The sequence below is a fragment of the Pseudoliparis swirei genome, chromosome 18 (genome assembly GCF_029220125.1).
Source record: "Pseudoliparis swirei isolate HS2019 ecotype Mariana Trench chromosome 18, NWPU_hadal_v1, whole genome shotgun sequence".
NCBI lineage: Eukaryota > Metazoa > Chordata > Actinopteri > Perciformes > Liparidae > Pseudoliparis > Pseudoliparis swirei.
In genome coordinates, this window is record NC_079405.1 from 29268393 (window position 1) to 29284793 (window position 16401).

At 48.1% G+C, this 16401-nt stretch overlaps 1 protein-coding gene across 8 annotated transcripts in view; it reads right to left on the reverse strand.

Moving 5' to 3' along the window:
• Nucleotides 1-4936: 4936 nt before the first annotated feature.
• The window catches only part of plekha6 (pleckstrin homology domain containing, family A member 6), a 68442-nt gene continuing 56977 nt past the window's right edge, over nt 4937-16401 (reverse strand). For 7 of the 8 annotated variants that reach the window (XM_056438647.1, XM_056438641.1, XM_056438643.1 and 4 more), the window contains 2 exons: nt 6292-6399; nt 4937-6063 (listed from right to left, as the gene is read on the reverse strand). In XM_056438647.1, the coding sequence (XP_056294622.1) occupies nt 6302-6399 (98 nt within the window). In that variant the 3' untranslated portion in view covers nt 4937-6063; nt 6292-6301. The remainder of the gene's footprint in view (nt 6064-6291; nt 6400-16401) is intronic. The other variant, XM_056438644.1, reaches the window with a different exon arrangement.

Consider the following 16401-nt stretch of genomic DNA (forward strand, 5'->3'; position numbering starts at 1 on the left):
AACCCGCGTCCAAATGTGGCTTTTCAGGACATTGGACAGCGTAGATAATACTGCAATTTCATTGGCTGTCAGTGAATTCCCACTATCCACGTCTTGCCGCGGGGGGGGGGGGCTAGTAAGTGTGCTCACCTGCCGCGCGCGAGCCGAGTTGTTGACGGGGGGGGGGGGGGTGCTAGTGACTTTTTCTTTGCTCCGTCCCGATGCGCGCAAACCGGTGTCAGGAGCTCCGCGGCGCGCGAGACGGCGGGCAGAGGACTGTCAACGCAACACGTAGAGACAGAAATGACATGCTTCTGCTGTAATGTGGCGCTATAGAGAAAGTGACAGGGTGGCGGGCCAAATTTTTTTTATGTCATGCGATCTACCAATACTACGCCGCGATCGACTGGCAGGTTGCCGCGATCGACCGGTCGATCGCGATCGACGTATTGATCACCCCTGCTCTGGAGGCTGGGGGCATTTTATACATTTTACAAAATAAATTAAATTCACCTTTTAAAGGCGTTTGCATATGACACACCCCCACGTGTTATACATCAAACATTCCAGAACAATCTCAGCTCTATTCAATGAGGCTCAGTTGTCCTGGTGCCGTGTTCTCTGCTCTCTGACTGACAGGCTGCTAAATGAGCCTCACCTGTGAGGTGGGAGGTCCTTTGTGATTTACTGAGTGTTCATTGGTTGTTTTTTTCCCAAAATGTTGACAGACAAACAGATTGACCAATCACGGTGAAGGTCTCGTGTGACGAGTTCTTTCCGCGCCGCGTCCCCCGACACGTCGCCCCTCCGTTCCTCTGTGTATAAATAAATAAAATAAATATACACTTTTATTAATCCCCAAGGGGAAATTAGTTCTCTGCATTTAACCCATCCTTAGTTATTAAGGAGCAGTGGGCTGCGGTGAAGCGCCCGGGAAGCAACTGGGGGTTCAGTGCCTTGCTCAAGGACACTTCGACTTGCAACTAATGGGGAGAGCGGGGTTCGAACCCACAACCCTGCGGTTGCAGGACAGCCCTCTTACCCCACTGAGCTAAAGCCACCCCAATGTATTCAGTGTTGCCAGGTCCGCAGTTTTCCCGCGGAATTGGGCTACTTTTCAAGTGTTGCCGCGGGTTGAATTTCTTGTCCGCTGGTTCGGGTAGACCTATTTTGCATGCAAATTACATGAATATCTTTAAATAAAAATCCATATTTTAAATGAAATAATTTATTTATACCCAAATCCTACCAAACTGACTCCAGATCAGCACGTACACACATGGACATGGACTTTAAAAGCAGTGTATATGGTTTGGCACGGGCATATTTTGAGTTCTGATATTGGTCTGGTTTTTGGGCTGGTTTTATTGACCATTGGGCTGGTTTTGGGCTGGTTTTGATTGACCATTGGGCTGGTTTTGTCACACAGACCTGGCAACCCTGTGTGTATCAGAGGGGGAGACGGGAGGAAGGAGGAGCAGGAGGAAACCCGACTGATTCATCCACGAGTTTAAACTGATTTCTGATCCTTATTTTCACGGAGAAATAATTGTTTTAAAAACGGAAACAGTGTTAAACCGTACTGCCGCGGTTTGACACTCAGTTTGAGTGTAAAAACTTCAACGAACACCGGAAGTAAACAAAGTTGCGTTAATTGCGTTAAAATATTTTAGTGCGTTAACGCGGCCAAATTAATCGCATAGATTAACGCGTTAACGCTGACAGCCCTACTTTTTTTACCTTGAGTTAATTTATTGTCAGCTATCACATTCTTATTTTTTTATTTTTATGGGTTGCTTTAACTATGTTTTAATCGGTTTTATTTGTTTTCACTATATGTGTGGCACTCTGAGATTCTTTGAAGGAAGAGTGTGATAAAAATGAAATGCATTATTATTATTATTAATGTTCTTACCATAGAAACAATGATGAGGATAGGATGGTTTCTATGGTAAGAACATTAATGAGGATATTACTGTTCTTACCATAGAAACCATGACTCAGCTGTTTTCATGTCTACGAGACGACGCTCCACAAAGTACAAAGTTAAAGTTGTAAATGAAGATAAAAACATCATCGAGGTTGATAAGAACAATTATAAGTTCTCCTGCATCATGAATGTTCTCCTGCATCATGAATGTTCTGTAACATCTGTGGTTTGATGACAGCTCTGGACCGATGACATCACTCAGAAGCCAGACCGTCTTTGTTGTCACTTTATTCCTCCAGAGTCAAACATTCAGAACAGAGGTCATCAGAGGTCGCCCACCGGCAGGCCGCCATCAACATGACATCTGACCGTTCCAGGTTCCATCACACAGGATACCGTGATGCATTCAGGAGCACCCAGTAAAACACAGCAGTCGTATACATTCACTTTATTGCTAGGTTTTCTGAAAGCAAGCATTTGATATATTTTTTATTATTTGCATAGTTCAAGCAGTTTGTCTATTTCCCCCTAAAATATCAACGGTTACATGTGATAGTAGGATATACTATAACTGAGATCAAAAATATTATATACATTGACCAATTTATATAATGTATGTATTCTTTATTTTCATCTTCCACAAATGCTACATCTAGTATCAAATATCGGCGCCGCCGCTCGACGCCTCGGACTCCATAAAAAACATCTTCAACCGATCCTCGAGAGCAACGGAATCAACACTGTGAAAAACTCTAAACCTAATTTAGTGTAAAATCGTAACCGGTCCGCTCGTTGTTGAATATGCATGCAGCTACAAAAATAGTAACTACCTCTTTTCAAGCCTTTCTAAAAAGATACGGAAAGAAAAAATAGAAGTCTTCTCTCAAATCCTTGTTTAGGTTTTCTTTGCGTAGTGAGAGCCGTTAAATGTTTTTCTGCATTAATTCTGTGTCTCTGACTGACTCTGGACATAAATATATATATATATATATATATATAAAGATAGATGTATAGATATATACTACATACAATACCATTCTACAAAGACAAGTCACTGTAGAATTGAAGAATATATATATATATATTTATATATATAATTATATATATAATTATTTATATATAATTATATATACACATATAATTATATTCTTATATATATATATAACAAAGGAGGTGTATGTGTGTGCACAGCATTCAAATCTGGAGGAGGTTGCAATGGCCCAAACATTTGAAGACATTTGAAGATCGCCGTGTCCAGAAAGTGAAACGTGAGACGTTCGCTTCACGCAGCAGCCGCAGCGTAACGAGCCTCAGACCCGCTAAGAATGAAGAATTATATCAAAATGCAACATGAATACAAATGTACCGCACGACAGAGATGAATGCAATGAGACGATGTTACCATGGAAACACGTAAGACATAATGAGTTGTTTCAACAATATTTGTTTATATTGTTAAATGTAATTCATGTATGAAGCTAATGCATTCTTTACTTCAGAGTTGTTCAAGAATACATCCGATGTTGGCCACTTAGAGTTCATGTCTAACCTTCATTCATTGCTTTTCCTCCAGATTCAAACTCTGTGATGTCATGAATATGTTCATCATCATCATCACCATCATCATCATCATCATCACACACAAACACATCTCCATGGCACATAAGAGATGTGTCCCTCCTCTAAGGTCACTTTCCACACACTGAACCAGATATATCAAACCTACTTCACCTATACAGATATATAAATACCTACATATATATAATATATATATATAAATGAATCCATACTGTATATAATATATATATATTTGTATCTATATATGTAATATATATATTCAGACAAGTAAATGTGGATGACTTCCACTCGTCGGGCTCTGCTGTGGATGAGAGTTGTTCAGGTGCTTATGTGTACAGAGATGTTGTGGAGGTCCAGGAGACTCGCCCCACGTCCGACTTGTAGTCCGAGTTAGAGGCGTCCATCTTTAATCACTGATGACCTCTAGTCCTTTCTCTGGTCCTTTCTCTGGTCCTTTCTCTGGTCCTTTCTCTAGTCCTTCCTCTAGTCCTTTCTGTGGTCCTTTCTCTAGTCCTTTCTCTGGTCCTTTCTCTAGTCCTTTCTCTGGTCCTTTCTCTGGTCCTTTCTCTGGTCCTTTCTCTGGTCCTTTCTCTAGTCCTTTCTCTGGTCCTTTCTCTAGTCCTTTCTCTAGTCCTTTCTCTGGTCCTTTCTCTGGTCCTTTCTCTAGTCCTTTCTCTGGTCCTTTCTCTGGTCCTTTCTCTGGTCCTTTCTCTGGTCCTTTCTCTGGTCCTTTCTCTATTCCTTTCTCTGGTCCTTTCTCTGGTCCTTTCTCTGGTCCTTTCTCTGGTCCTTTCTCTAGTCCTTTCTCTAGTCCTTTCTGTGGTCCTTTCTCTGGTCCTTTCTCTGGTCCTTTCTCTGGTCCTTTCTCTAGTCCTTTCTCTGGTCCTTTCTCTGGTCCTTTCTCTGGTCCTTTCTCTGGTCCTTTCTCTAGTCCTTTCTCTGGTCTTTTCTCTCGTCCTTTTTTTTCAGACCTTTCTTTAGTCCTTTTCTCTAGTCCTGTCTTTATTTCTTTTCTTAGTCCTTTTTTCTAGAATTTTCTTGAGTCCTTTCTCTCTTCCTTTTCTCTAGACCTATCTTTAGTCCTTTTCTTTAGTCCTTTTCTCTAGTCCTTTTCTTCAGACCTATCTTTAGTCCTTTTCTCTAGTCCTTTTCTTCAGACCTATCTTTAGTCCTTTTCTCTAGTCCTTTTCTTTCGACCTTTTCTTCAGACCTATCTCTAGTCCTTTTCTCTAGTCCTTTTCTTCAGACCTATCTTTAGTCCTTTTCTTTAGTCCTTTCTTTAGTTCTTTTCTTTAGTCCTTTCTTTAGTCCTTTTCTTTAGTTCTTTTCTTTAGTCCTATCTTTAGTCCTTTCTTCAGTCTGCTGTTGCCTCAGATAGATGTTTCACAGGCAGAGGTTTGTGTCACTGGCTGCTCGTGTAACAGTTGAAACTCTCTTGCTATACCTCAGTTCATAATCCACTGCTTGTGGTCTGCTCTTTATTGCAATGCTTGACCCAGAACCGTGTCGGGAAGTGTGTCACTTCCTGTCTCACAGCTTCAAACCATACAGACACATCCACAGTGTTAGTTTCTAACAATGCTCCACCATGCAGACCAAAGGCCCATAATGCACCTGGCATTAGAGCGGGTGAGAGTACCACGGTAGAACATGAGCGTTGTGTTTCGTGTCATACTCTGGATCGGACATAGGACGAGGTGTCGCCATATTCATCTTTGTAAAACAGGTCCTGGTTGGTGTAATGCTCTCTACATCACATATCATTCACCTGACTCACAAGAAGTGCATTCGACCACGAGTACACACTGGTACAAAAAGATGCTCTTCATCTTCGATTTGACCTCCCATCGATGTGTCTGGTGTGAACGGGGTGAGATGCATTATGTAACGCTAGTAGTTCCAAACGGTTGATATTTATAGCAGACGAGGTTGATGGGATGGGGTAGTTTAAGGGGTAGAGGTGGTTGGTGAAACAGTCATCACAGTGAGCTCAGAAGAAGAGTCCTCAGCTTCTCACATAGCATGAGAGGCTTCAGTCTTATTTCCCTCGGTTATTGACGTGAGGGCCACAAGCCTCGGAGGCCTCTACATCTTTCTCTGGGATCAGATGAGCATGGGCCAAGTCTCTCTGTTGGGTCGACTGAAGTCTTTTGTTTGGTCAACCTCACAGACTCTTCTGGTTCCTCTTCAGCGTGGCCTCTCAATGGCTAAAGTAGCTCATCAACATAGTTGAGCAATCTCTACTTTGTAGATGAAGTTATATGTCGATATTCCCATTTGGCAGCTGGTGAGAGATGTGCAGCCTTCCTTGTGCCATGCGGACCACATGGCAGGAGGCGGATGTGAAGAGATGAGCTGGTGGCAGCTCAAACGTCTTCACAGCTTCAAAGTGGGCATGAAGCCATGCTCCTGCATCCGGGGGACGTCCTTCCACAGCTTTCAGTGCTTTTGTTGAAATGCAGTTTACGTGCTGAGAAGAAGAAGTAATGTGTCCATGGCCATCTCCACTGTTCAGTTGAAGTCAGTGAAGCCTCAGAAAGAGTCTCCAACAAAAGGGACAGCAGCCAGAGCGTGAGCTACAGACAAGAAGAGCACAGGCAGAGGGAGTCAGAGCAGAGAGCGGTGTCATGGGCCGAGAGACGTCTACCTGGATGGGAGATGCATGACATTGGTCGTTGAGTCACACTAGAGGTCAACGTGTTAGCTCAACTTCAACGTAAGCCTCTACCGGTCAAACCCAATGCATCGAACCGTAAACACCAGTAGATCCAGAGCAGTCCCAGAGGGTCGAACCAGAGACTCACCTGCTAGGGCTCACGCCTCCATGATGTGGGCTGACTTAGGGAAGTCAGCAGAGGAAGGGGGAGGGGCCAGGCTGGTCGGGGAGGTTGGGGGACTGGGGGGGCACTGGGCTGGAGTGAGATGGGAGGAGTGAACACAGTAGTGAGGTAAGAGGGTGAAGAGAAGATGCGTGACCACTAGAGAGCGTGTAGTACCATATTACCCCACTAGAGAGCTTGTAGTACCATGTTACCCCACTAGAGAGCTTGTAGTACCATATCACCCCACTAGAGAGCTTGTAGTACCATGTCACCCCACTAGAGAGCTTGTAGTACCATGTTACCCCACTAGAGAGCGTGTAGTACCATGTTACCCCACTAGAGAGCTTGTAGTACCATGTCACCCCACTAGAGAGCTTGTAGTACCATGTTGCCCACTAGAGGCGTGTAGTACCATGTTGCCCACTAGAGGGCTTGTAGTACCATGTTACCCCACTAGAGAGCTTGTAGTACCATATTACCCCACTAGAGAGCTTGTAGTACCATGTTATCCCACTAGAGAGCTTGTAGTACCATGTTGCCCCACTAGAGGCTTGTAGTACCATGTTACCCCACTAGAGAGCTTGTTGTACCATGTAACGCCACTAGAGAGCTTGTGTACCATGTTGCCCCACTAGAGGCGTGTACCATGTTGCCCACTAGAGGCTTGTGGTACCATGTTGCCCCACTAGAGAGCTTGTAGTACCATGTTACCCCACTAGAGGCTTGTGGTACCATGTTACCCCACTAGAGGCTTGTAGCACCATGTTACCACTAGAGAGCTTGTGGTACCATATTACCCCACTAGAGCTTGTGGTACCATGTTGCCCCACTAGAGAGCTTGTGGTACCATGTTACCCCACTAGAGGCTTGTGGTACCATATTACACCACTAGAGAGCTTGTAGTACCATGTTACCCCACTAGAGAGCTTGTAGTACCATGTTGCCCCACTAGAGAGCTTGTGGTACCATATTACCCCACTAGAGAGCTTGTAGTACCATGTTACCCCACTAGAGCTTGTGGTACCATGTTGCCCCACTAGAGAGCTTGTGGTACCATGTTACCCCACTAGAGAGCTTGTGGTACCATGTTGCCCACTAGAGGCTTGTGGTACCATGTTGCCCACTAGAGGCTTGTAGTACCATGTTGCCCCACTAGAGAGCTTGTGGTACCATGTTACCCCACTAGAGGCTTGTGGTACCATGTTACCCCACTAGAGAGCTTGTAGTATCATGTTACCCCACTAGAGCTTGTAGTACCATATTACCCCACTAGAGCTTGTAGTACCATGTTACCCCACTAGAGAGCTTGTAGTACCATGTTACCCCACTAGAGGGCTTGTAGTACCATATTACCCACTAGAGGGCTTGTAGTACCATATTACCCCACTAGAGGGCTTGTAGTGCCATATTGCCCCACTAGAGGCTTGTGGTACCATATTACCCACTAGAGAGCTTGTGGTACCATATTACACCACTAGAGAGCTTGTAGTACCATATTACCCCACTAGAGGGCTTGTAGTACCATGTTACCCCACTAGAGAGCTTGTAGTACCATGTTACCCCACTAGAGGGCTTGTAGTACCATGTTACCCCACTAGAGAGCTTGTAGTACCACGTTACCCCACTAGAGAGCTTGTAGTACCATGTTACCCCACTAGAGAGCTTGTGGTACCATATTACACCACTAGAGGCTTGTAGTACCATGTTACCCCACTAGAGAGCTTGGTACCATGTTACACCACTAGAGAGCTTGTGGTACCATGTTACCCCACTAGAGAGCTTGTAGTGCCATGTTGCCCCACTAGAGAGCTTGTAGTACCATGTTACACCACTAGAGGCTTGTAGTACCATGTTACCCCACTAGAGAGCTTATGGTACCATGTTGCCCCACTAGAGGGCTTGTGGTACCATGTTAACCCACTAGAGCTTGTGGTACCATGTTACCCCACTAGAGGCTTGTGGTACCATATTACCCCACTAGAGGCTTGTGGTACCATGTTACCCCACTAGAGAGCTTGTGGTACCATGTTACCCCACTAGAGAGCTTGTAGTACCATATTACCCCACTAGAGGCCTGTGGTACCATATTACCCCACTAGAGAGCTTGTGGTACCATATTACCCCACTAGAGCTTGTGGTACCATATTACCCCACTAGATAGCCTGTGGTACCATATTGCCCACTAGAGAGCTTGTAGTACCATATTACCCCACTAGAGGCTTGTGGTACCATGTTACCCCACTAGAGGCTTGTGGTACCATGTTACCCACTAGAGGCTTGTGGTACCATGTTACTCCACTAGAGGCTTGTAGTACCATGTTACCCCACTAGAGAGCTTGTAGTACCATGTTACCCCACTAGAGAGCTTGTAGTACCATGTTACCCCACTAGAGAGCTTGTAGTACCATGTTACCCCACTAGAGAGCTTGTAGTACCATATTACCCCACTAGAGAGCTTGTAGTACCATGTTGCTCCACTAGAGAGCTTGTAGTACCATGTTACCCCACTAGAGAGCTTGTAGTACCATGTTACCCCACTAGAGAGCGTGTAGTACCATATTACCCCACTAGAGAGCTTGTAGTACCATATTACTCCACTAGAGAGCTTGTAGTACCATGTTACCCCACTAGAGGGCTTGTAGTACCATGTTACCCCACTAGAGAGCTTGTAGTAACAAAATGGCGCGGCTGTGTCCAGACGCCGTCGAGGTAGCTCCGCGGAGATTGTGCGCTCTTTTAGTTTTTGTGTTTTTTTTAAATATTTTCTTTGCCACAAACACATCGGCACTAACAGCATACGACCGCAGCACACTTTTGGACATAAACTTTTGCGCAAAACAAGGGTTTTTGTCCACTTTTTCCATCGATCCAGCGTGGCCTGCAGAGATCGTACGAGCGAACCACAACAACAACAGTGGAGCCGCTACTACGGGGAGCGAAAACATCGAGGGAAGCGGGCGGGTCGGAACAGACTGAGAGTTCAAGCCACCGTCCACCTCTGCCCAGCATCCTTCTTGCTAACGTCCAGTCTCTGGAAAATAAGATGGATGATGTTAGGGCAAGGATCAGATTCCAACGGGACATGAGGGACTGTAACATCTTTTGTCTGGCGGAAACATGGCTGACCCGCTGGTGCGGATCGAGTCATATGCCCAACCGAGTCCTTCTCTGTTTTCCGTGCAGACAGAACGGAAGAGTCTGGTAAATCTAATTTGCTTCATGACTAACAACAAGTGGTGCGACCCCAAGAACATTAAGACTCTTTCTCGTTCCTGCTCGCCGAACCTGGAACATCTGACGATCTCATGCCGTCCATTCTACCTTCCCGGAGTTCAGCTCGGTCATCACCACAGCCGTCTACATACCACCTGGCGGACACCGGCGTAGCACTATCGGACCTACATGATGTGTTATGTCGGCATCAGAACAAGTATCCCGAGCGGCTGTGGTGGTGGCTGGGGACTTTAATAGGGCAAACCTAAAAGGTCATGCGAACTTTCACCAGCACATTACGTGTGCTACCAGAGGGAAAGAACGTTGGACCACTGCTATACGCCATTCAAGAGAGGCTACAAGGCTGTCTCTCTCCCTCCGTTCGCAAATCGGACCATGCCGCCATTTTCTTGCTTCGAGTACCGGAAAAGATCGCGCGGAAGCGGTAGTGACGAGGCGTAAGCGGTGGTCTGACCAATCAAAGGCTGAGCTACAGGGCGCTCTGCGTGTCGTCGACTGGGACATGATCCAATCCAGTTCCAGTGGCGTCAGCGGTTCTTGGAAGTAGCAATGAGCCTCATAGCAACGCTAGCGGACACCATCGTCCCCACGGTAAAAGTTAGGGTCTTTCCTAACCAAAAGCCGTGGGTTGATAGATCCATCCGTGAAGCTGTGACGCCCGTGCTGCTGCCTATAACTCGGTCTTGTATCCGGCAACATGGGCAGTACAAGGCAGCGGTCTATGGACTGAGGAGGCGGTGAAGGAGGCCAAGAGGAGGTACCGAGACAGAGTGGAATCACAGATGGAGCAGCGCGACACCAGGCGCCTATGGCAGGGGCTACGGACTATCACAGACTACCAGAGCAGACCCCGCGCAATGGTGAGTGCCGACGCATCCCTAGCGGACGACCTGAACTCATTTTATGCACGGTTTGACGCTAGCAACAACAGCGCTAGCTCGCGGCTAACAACAACACCGTTAAGCGTGGCGAGGTGAGTTCTACTGCAGGGGATGAACACACACTCTGTGACCGAGCACAGTGTGAGGAGGGCTCTGTTGAGGGTGAACATCAGGAAAGCTGCAGGTCCAGATGGCATATCTGGGCGGTACTGAATACCTGTGCTAACCAGCTAGCTCCAGTGTTCACCACAATATTCAACCTCTCCTGGCTGAGTCCGTGGTCTAGCCTGCTTCAAGAGATCCACTATTGTCCCTGTGCCCAAGAATGCTTCTCCAGCATGTATGAATGACTACCGACCGGTGGCCCTCACCTCGGTGGTCATGAAATGCTTTGAGAGGCTGATAAAGGACTACATCTGCGCCTTCCTCCCTTCCTCCATGGACCCGCTGCAGTTTGCTTATCGCCCAAACAGATCCACGGATGATGCTGTCTCCCAGGTACTGCACACCACACTCTCTCATCTGGACAGCCAGAGGGGGCTATGTGAGACTGCTGTTCATTGATTATAGTTCAGCTTTCAACACCATAGTCCCCTCCAGACTGGCGGCAAGCTGATTGAGCTGGGACTGAACACCCCCTGTGTGCTTGGATCCTGGACTTCCTGACCGCCAGGCCACAGGTGGTCAGGGTGGGCAGACACACCTCAAACCCCTCACCCTGAACACAGGATCCCCCAGGGTTGCGTCCTCAGCCCCTACTGTACTCCCTGTACACACATGACTGTGTGGCCAGGTTCAGCTCAACACCATCATCAAGTTTGCGGATGACACAGTGGTGGTGGGCCTGATCTCCGACAACGGCAGAAGGCCTACCTGGAGGAAGTTGCTGATCTGTCACTCTGGTGCCGGGCAACAGCCTCAGCATGAATGTCACCAAAACTAAGGAGCTGATTGTGGACTTTAGGAGGGTACAACAACAGAGGACGTACTCACCACTGGGGATTAACGGGACTACTGTGGAGAGGGTGAGCGGTATAAATACCTGGGAGTCCACATCACCGAGGATCTGACATGGTCACGAACACAGACACTCTGGTGAGAAAGCCAAGGCAGCGCCTCTACCACCTCAGGCAGCTGAGGAAATTTAAAGTTTCCCAGAGGATCCTTCAGTCCTTCTACTCTGGAGCTGTAGAGAGCGTCCTGACAGGAAGCATCACAGCCTGGTTTGGCAACTGCTCCGCTCAGGACAGGAAGGCTCTGCAGAGAGTAGTGCGTTCGGCTGAGCGCACTATTGGAACTACCCACCCACCCTGCAGGACTTGTACACCAGGAGGTGCAGAACCAGAGCCGGCAGGATCATGAAGGATCCTCACCACCCCAACAACAGACTGTTTCAGCTGCTGCGGTCAGGCAGGCGCCTCCGTAGTCACGCTGCAAGAACAGAGAGACTGAGACGGAGTTTCTTTCCTCAGGCCATCAGGACTGTGAACTCCGACCTCACCAGGACCCCCACATAGACCCACACAACTGCCCCTCTTAGGCACACACACACACACACACACACACTTACTGTAAATATTGTGTTGTTTTTTATTGTAAATAGCGTGTACTTGTTGCCCTTGCACATTCCTGCTGAGCATTGCCACTTTCATTTCACTGCACACCCTGTGTGTGTATGTGACAAATAAAACATCTTGAATCTTGAATCTTGAATCTAGTACCATATTACCCCACTCGAGAGCTTGTAGTACCATGTTACCCCACTAGAGAGCTTGTAGTACCATATTACCCCACTAGAGAGCTTCTAGTACCATGTTACCCCACTAGAGAGCTTGTAGTACCATATTACCCCACTAGAGAGCGTGTATTACCATATTACCCCACTAGATAGCTTGTAGTACCATGTTACCCCACTAGAGAGCTTGTAGTACCATGTTACCCCACTAGAGAGCGTGTAGTACCATATTACCCCACTAGAGAGCTTGTAGTACCATGTTACTCCACTAGAGAGCTTGTAGTACCATGTTACCCCACTAGAGAGCTTGTAGTACCATGTTACCCCACTAGAGGCTTGTAGGACCATGTTGCCCCACTAGAGGCGTGTGGTACCATATTACCCCACTAGAGCTTCTAGTACCATGTTGCCCACTAGAGGCTTGTGGTACCATATTGCCCACTAGAGGCGTGTGGTACCATGTTACCCCACTAGAGAGCTTGTCGTACCATGTTACCCCACTAGAGAGCTTGTAGTACCATGTCACCCCACTAGAGAGCTTGTAGTACCATATTACCCCACTAGAGAGCTTGTGGTACCATGTTGCCCCACTAGAGAGCTTGTAGTACCATGTTACCCCACTAGAGAGCTTGTGGTACCATGTCACCCCACTAGAGGGCTTGTAGTACCATGTTGCCCCACTAGAGGCTTGTGGTACCATGTTGCCCCACTAGAGGCTTGTAGTACCATATTACCCCACTAGAGAGCGTGGTACCATATTACCCCACTAGAGAGCTTGTAGTACCATGTTGCCCCACTAGAGGCGTGTGGTACCATATTACCCCACTAGAGAGCTTGTGGTACCATGTTGCCCACTAGAGAGCTTGTGGTACCATGTTGCCCACTGAGGGCTTGTGGTACCATAGTACCCCACTAGAGGCTTGTGGTACCATAGTACCCCACTAGAGAGCTTGTGGTACCATATTACCCCACTAGAGGCTTGTGGTACCATGTCACCCACTAGAGAGCTTGTAGTACCATGTCACCCCACTAGAGGCTTGTGGTACCATGTTGCCCACTAGAGAGCTTGTAGTACCATGTTACCCCACTAGAGAGCTTGTGGTACCATGGTGCCCACCTAGAGAGCTTGTAGTACCATATTACCCCACTAGAGCATGTGGTACCATATTACCCCACTAGAGAGCTTCTGGTACCATGTTGCCCACTAGAGGCTTGTGGTACCATGTGCCCACTAGAGAGCTTGTAGTGCCATATTACCCCACTAGAGAGCTTGTGGTACCATGTTACCCCACTAGATGGCTTGTGGTACCATATTGCCCACTAGAGGCTTGTGGTACCATGTTACCCCACTAGAGAGCTTGTAGTACCATGTTACCCCACTAGAGGCTTGTGGTACCATGTTGCCCACTAGAGGCTTGTAGTACCATGTTGCCCCACTAGAGGCTTGTGGTACCATGTTACCCCACTAGAGAGCTTGTGGTACCATGTTGCCCACTAGAGGCTTGTAGTGCCATGTTGCCCCACTGGAGAGCTTGTAGTGCCATGTTACCCCACTAGAGGCTTGTGGTACCATGTTGCCCACTAGAGGCTTGTAGTACCATGTTACCCCACTAGAGAGCTTGTGGTACCATGTTGCCCACTAGAGGCTTGTGGTACCATGTTGCCCCACTAGAGGCTTGTGGTACCATGTTGCCCCACTAGAGCTTGTGGTACCATGTTACCCCACTAGAGGCTTGTAGTACCATGTTACCCCACTAGAGGCTTGTGGTACCATGTTGCCCACTAGAGAGCTTGTGGTACCATGTTGCCCACTAGAGGCTTGTGGTGCCATGTTGCCCCACTAGAGGCTTGTAGTGCCATGTTGCCCACTAGAGGCTTGGTACCATGTTGCCCCACTAGAGAGCTTGTGGTACCATGTTGCCCCACTAGAGCTTGTGGTACCATGTTACCCCACTAGAGGCTTGTGGTGCCATGTTACCCCACTAGAGGCTTGTGGTACCATGTTGCCCACTAGAGAGCTTGTGGTACCATGTTGCCCCACTAGAGGCTTGTGGTACCATGTTACCCCACTAGAGGCTTGTGGTACCATGTTGCCCCACTAGAGGCTTGTAGTACCATGTTGCCCCACTAGAGGCTTGTGGTACCATGTTGCCCCACTGGAGAGCTTGTGGTACCATGTTACCCCACTAGAGGCTTGTAGTGCCATGTTACCCCACTAGAGGCTTGTGGTACCATGTTGCCCACTAGAGAGCTTGTGGTACCATGTTACCCCACTAGAGGCTTGTGGTACCATGTTACCCACTAGAGGCTTGTGGTACCATGTTGCCCACTAGAGGCTTGTGGTGCCATGTTGCCCACTAGAGAGCTTGTGGTACCATGTTGCCCCACTAGAGGCTTGTAGTACCATGTTACCCCACTAGAGGCTTGTGGTACCATATTGCCCACTAGAGGCTTGTGGTACCATGTTGCCCCACTAGAGGCTTGTGGTACCATGTTACCCCACTAGAGAGCTTGTGGTACCATGTTGCCCACTAGAGGCTTGTAGTACCATGTTGCCCCACTAGAGGCTTGTGGTGCCATGTTACCCCACTAGAGAGCTTGTGGTACCATGTTGCCCACTAGAGAGCTTGTGGTACCATGTTGCCCCACTAGAGGCTTGTGGTACCATGTTGCCCCACTAGAGAGCTTGTGGTACCATGTTACCCCACTAGAGGCTTGTGGTACCATGTTGCCCACTAGAGAGCTTGTGGTACCATGTTGCCCCACTAGAGAGCTTGTGGTACCATGTTGCCCACTAGAGAGCTTGTAGTACCATGTTACCCCACTAGAGGCTTGTGGTACCATGTTACCCCACTAGAGGCTTGTGGTACCATGTTGCCCCACTAGAGAGCTTGTGGTGCCATGTTACCCCACTAGAGGCTTGTGGTACCATGTTACCCCACTAGAGAGCTTGTAGTACCATATTACCCCACTAGAGGCTTGTGGTACCATGTTGCCCACTAGAGGCTTGTAGTACCATGTTGCCCCACTAGAGGCTTGTGGTACCATGTTACCCCACTAGAGGCTTGTGGTACCATATTACCCCACTAGAGAGCTTGTGGTACCATGTTACCCCACTAGAGGCTTGTGGTACCATGTTACCCCACTAGAGCTTGTGGTACCATGTTGCCCACTAGAGGCTTGTGGTACCATGTTGCCCACTAGAGGCTTGTGGTACCATGTTACCCCACTAGAGGCTTGTGGTACCATGTTACCCCACTAGAGGCTTGTGGTACCATGTTGCCCCACTAGAGGCTTGTGGTACCATGTTACCCCACTAGAGGCTTGTGGTACCATGTTACCCCACTAGAGGCTTGTGGTACCATGTTGCCCACTAGAGGCTTGTGGTACCATGTTACCCCACTAGAGGCTTGTGGTACCATGTTGCCCACTAGAGAGCTTGTGGTACCATGTTACCCCACTAGAGGCTTGTGGTACCATGTTACCCCACTAGAGGCTTGTGGTACCATGTTGCCCCACTAGAGGCTTGTGGTACCATGTTGCCCACTAGAGAGCTTGTGGTACCATGTTACCCCACTAGAGAGCTTGTGGTACCATGTTGCCCACTAGAGGCTTGTAGTGCCATGTTGCCCACTAGAGGCTTGTGGTACCATGTTACCCCACTAGAGGCTTGTGGTGCCATGTTGCCCACTAGAGGCTTGTGGTGCCATGTTACCCCACTAGAGCTTGTGGTGCCATGTTGCCCCACTAGAGGCTTGTGGTACCATGTTGCCCCACTAGAGCTTGTGGTACCATGTTGCCCCACTAGAGGCTTGTGGTACCATGTTACCCCACTAGAGGCTTGTAGTGCCATGTTGCCCACTAGAGGCTTGTGGTACCATGTTACCCCACTAGAGAGCATGGTACCATGTTACCCCACTAGAGGCTTGTGGTGCCATGTTGCCCCACTAGAGGCTTGTGGTACCATGTTACCCCACTAGAGGCTTGTGGTACCATGTTACCCCACTAGAGGCTTGTGGTACCATGTTGCCCCACTAGAGGCTTGTGGTACCATGTTGCCCCACTAGAGGCTTGTGGTACCATGTTACCCCACTAGAGGCTTGTAGTACCATGTTGCCCCACTGAGAGCTTGTGGTACCATGTTACCCCACTAGAGGCTTGTGGTACCATGTTACCCCACTAGAGGCTTGTGGTACCATGTTGCCCCACTAGAGCTTGTGGTACCATGTTACCCCACTAGAG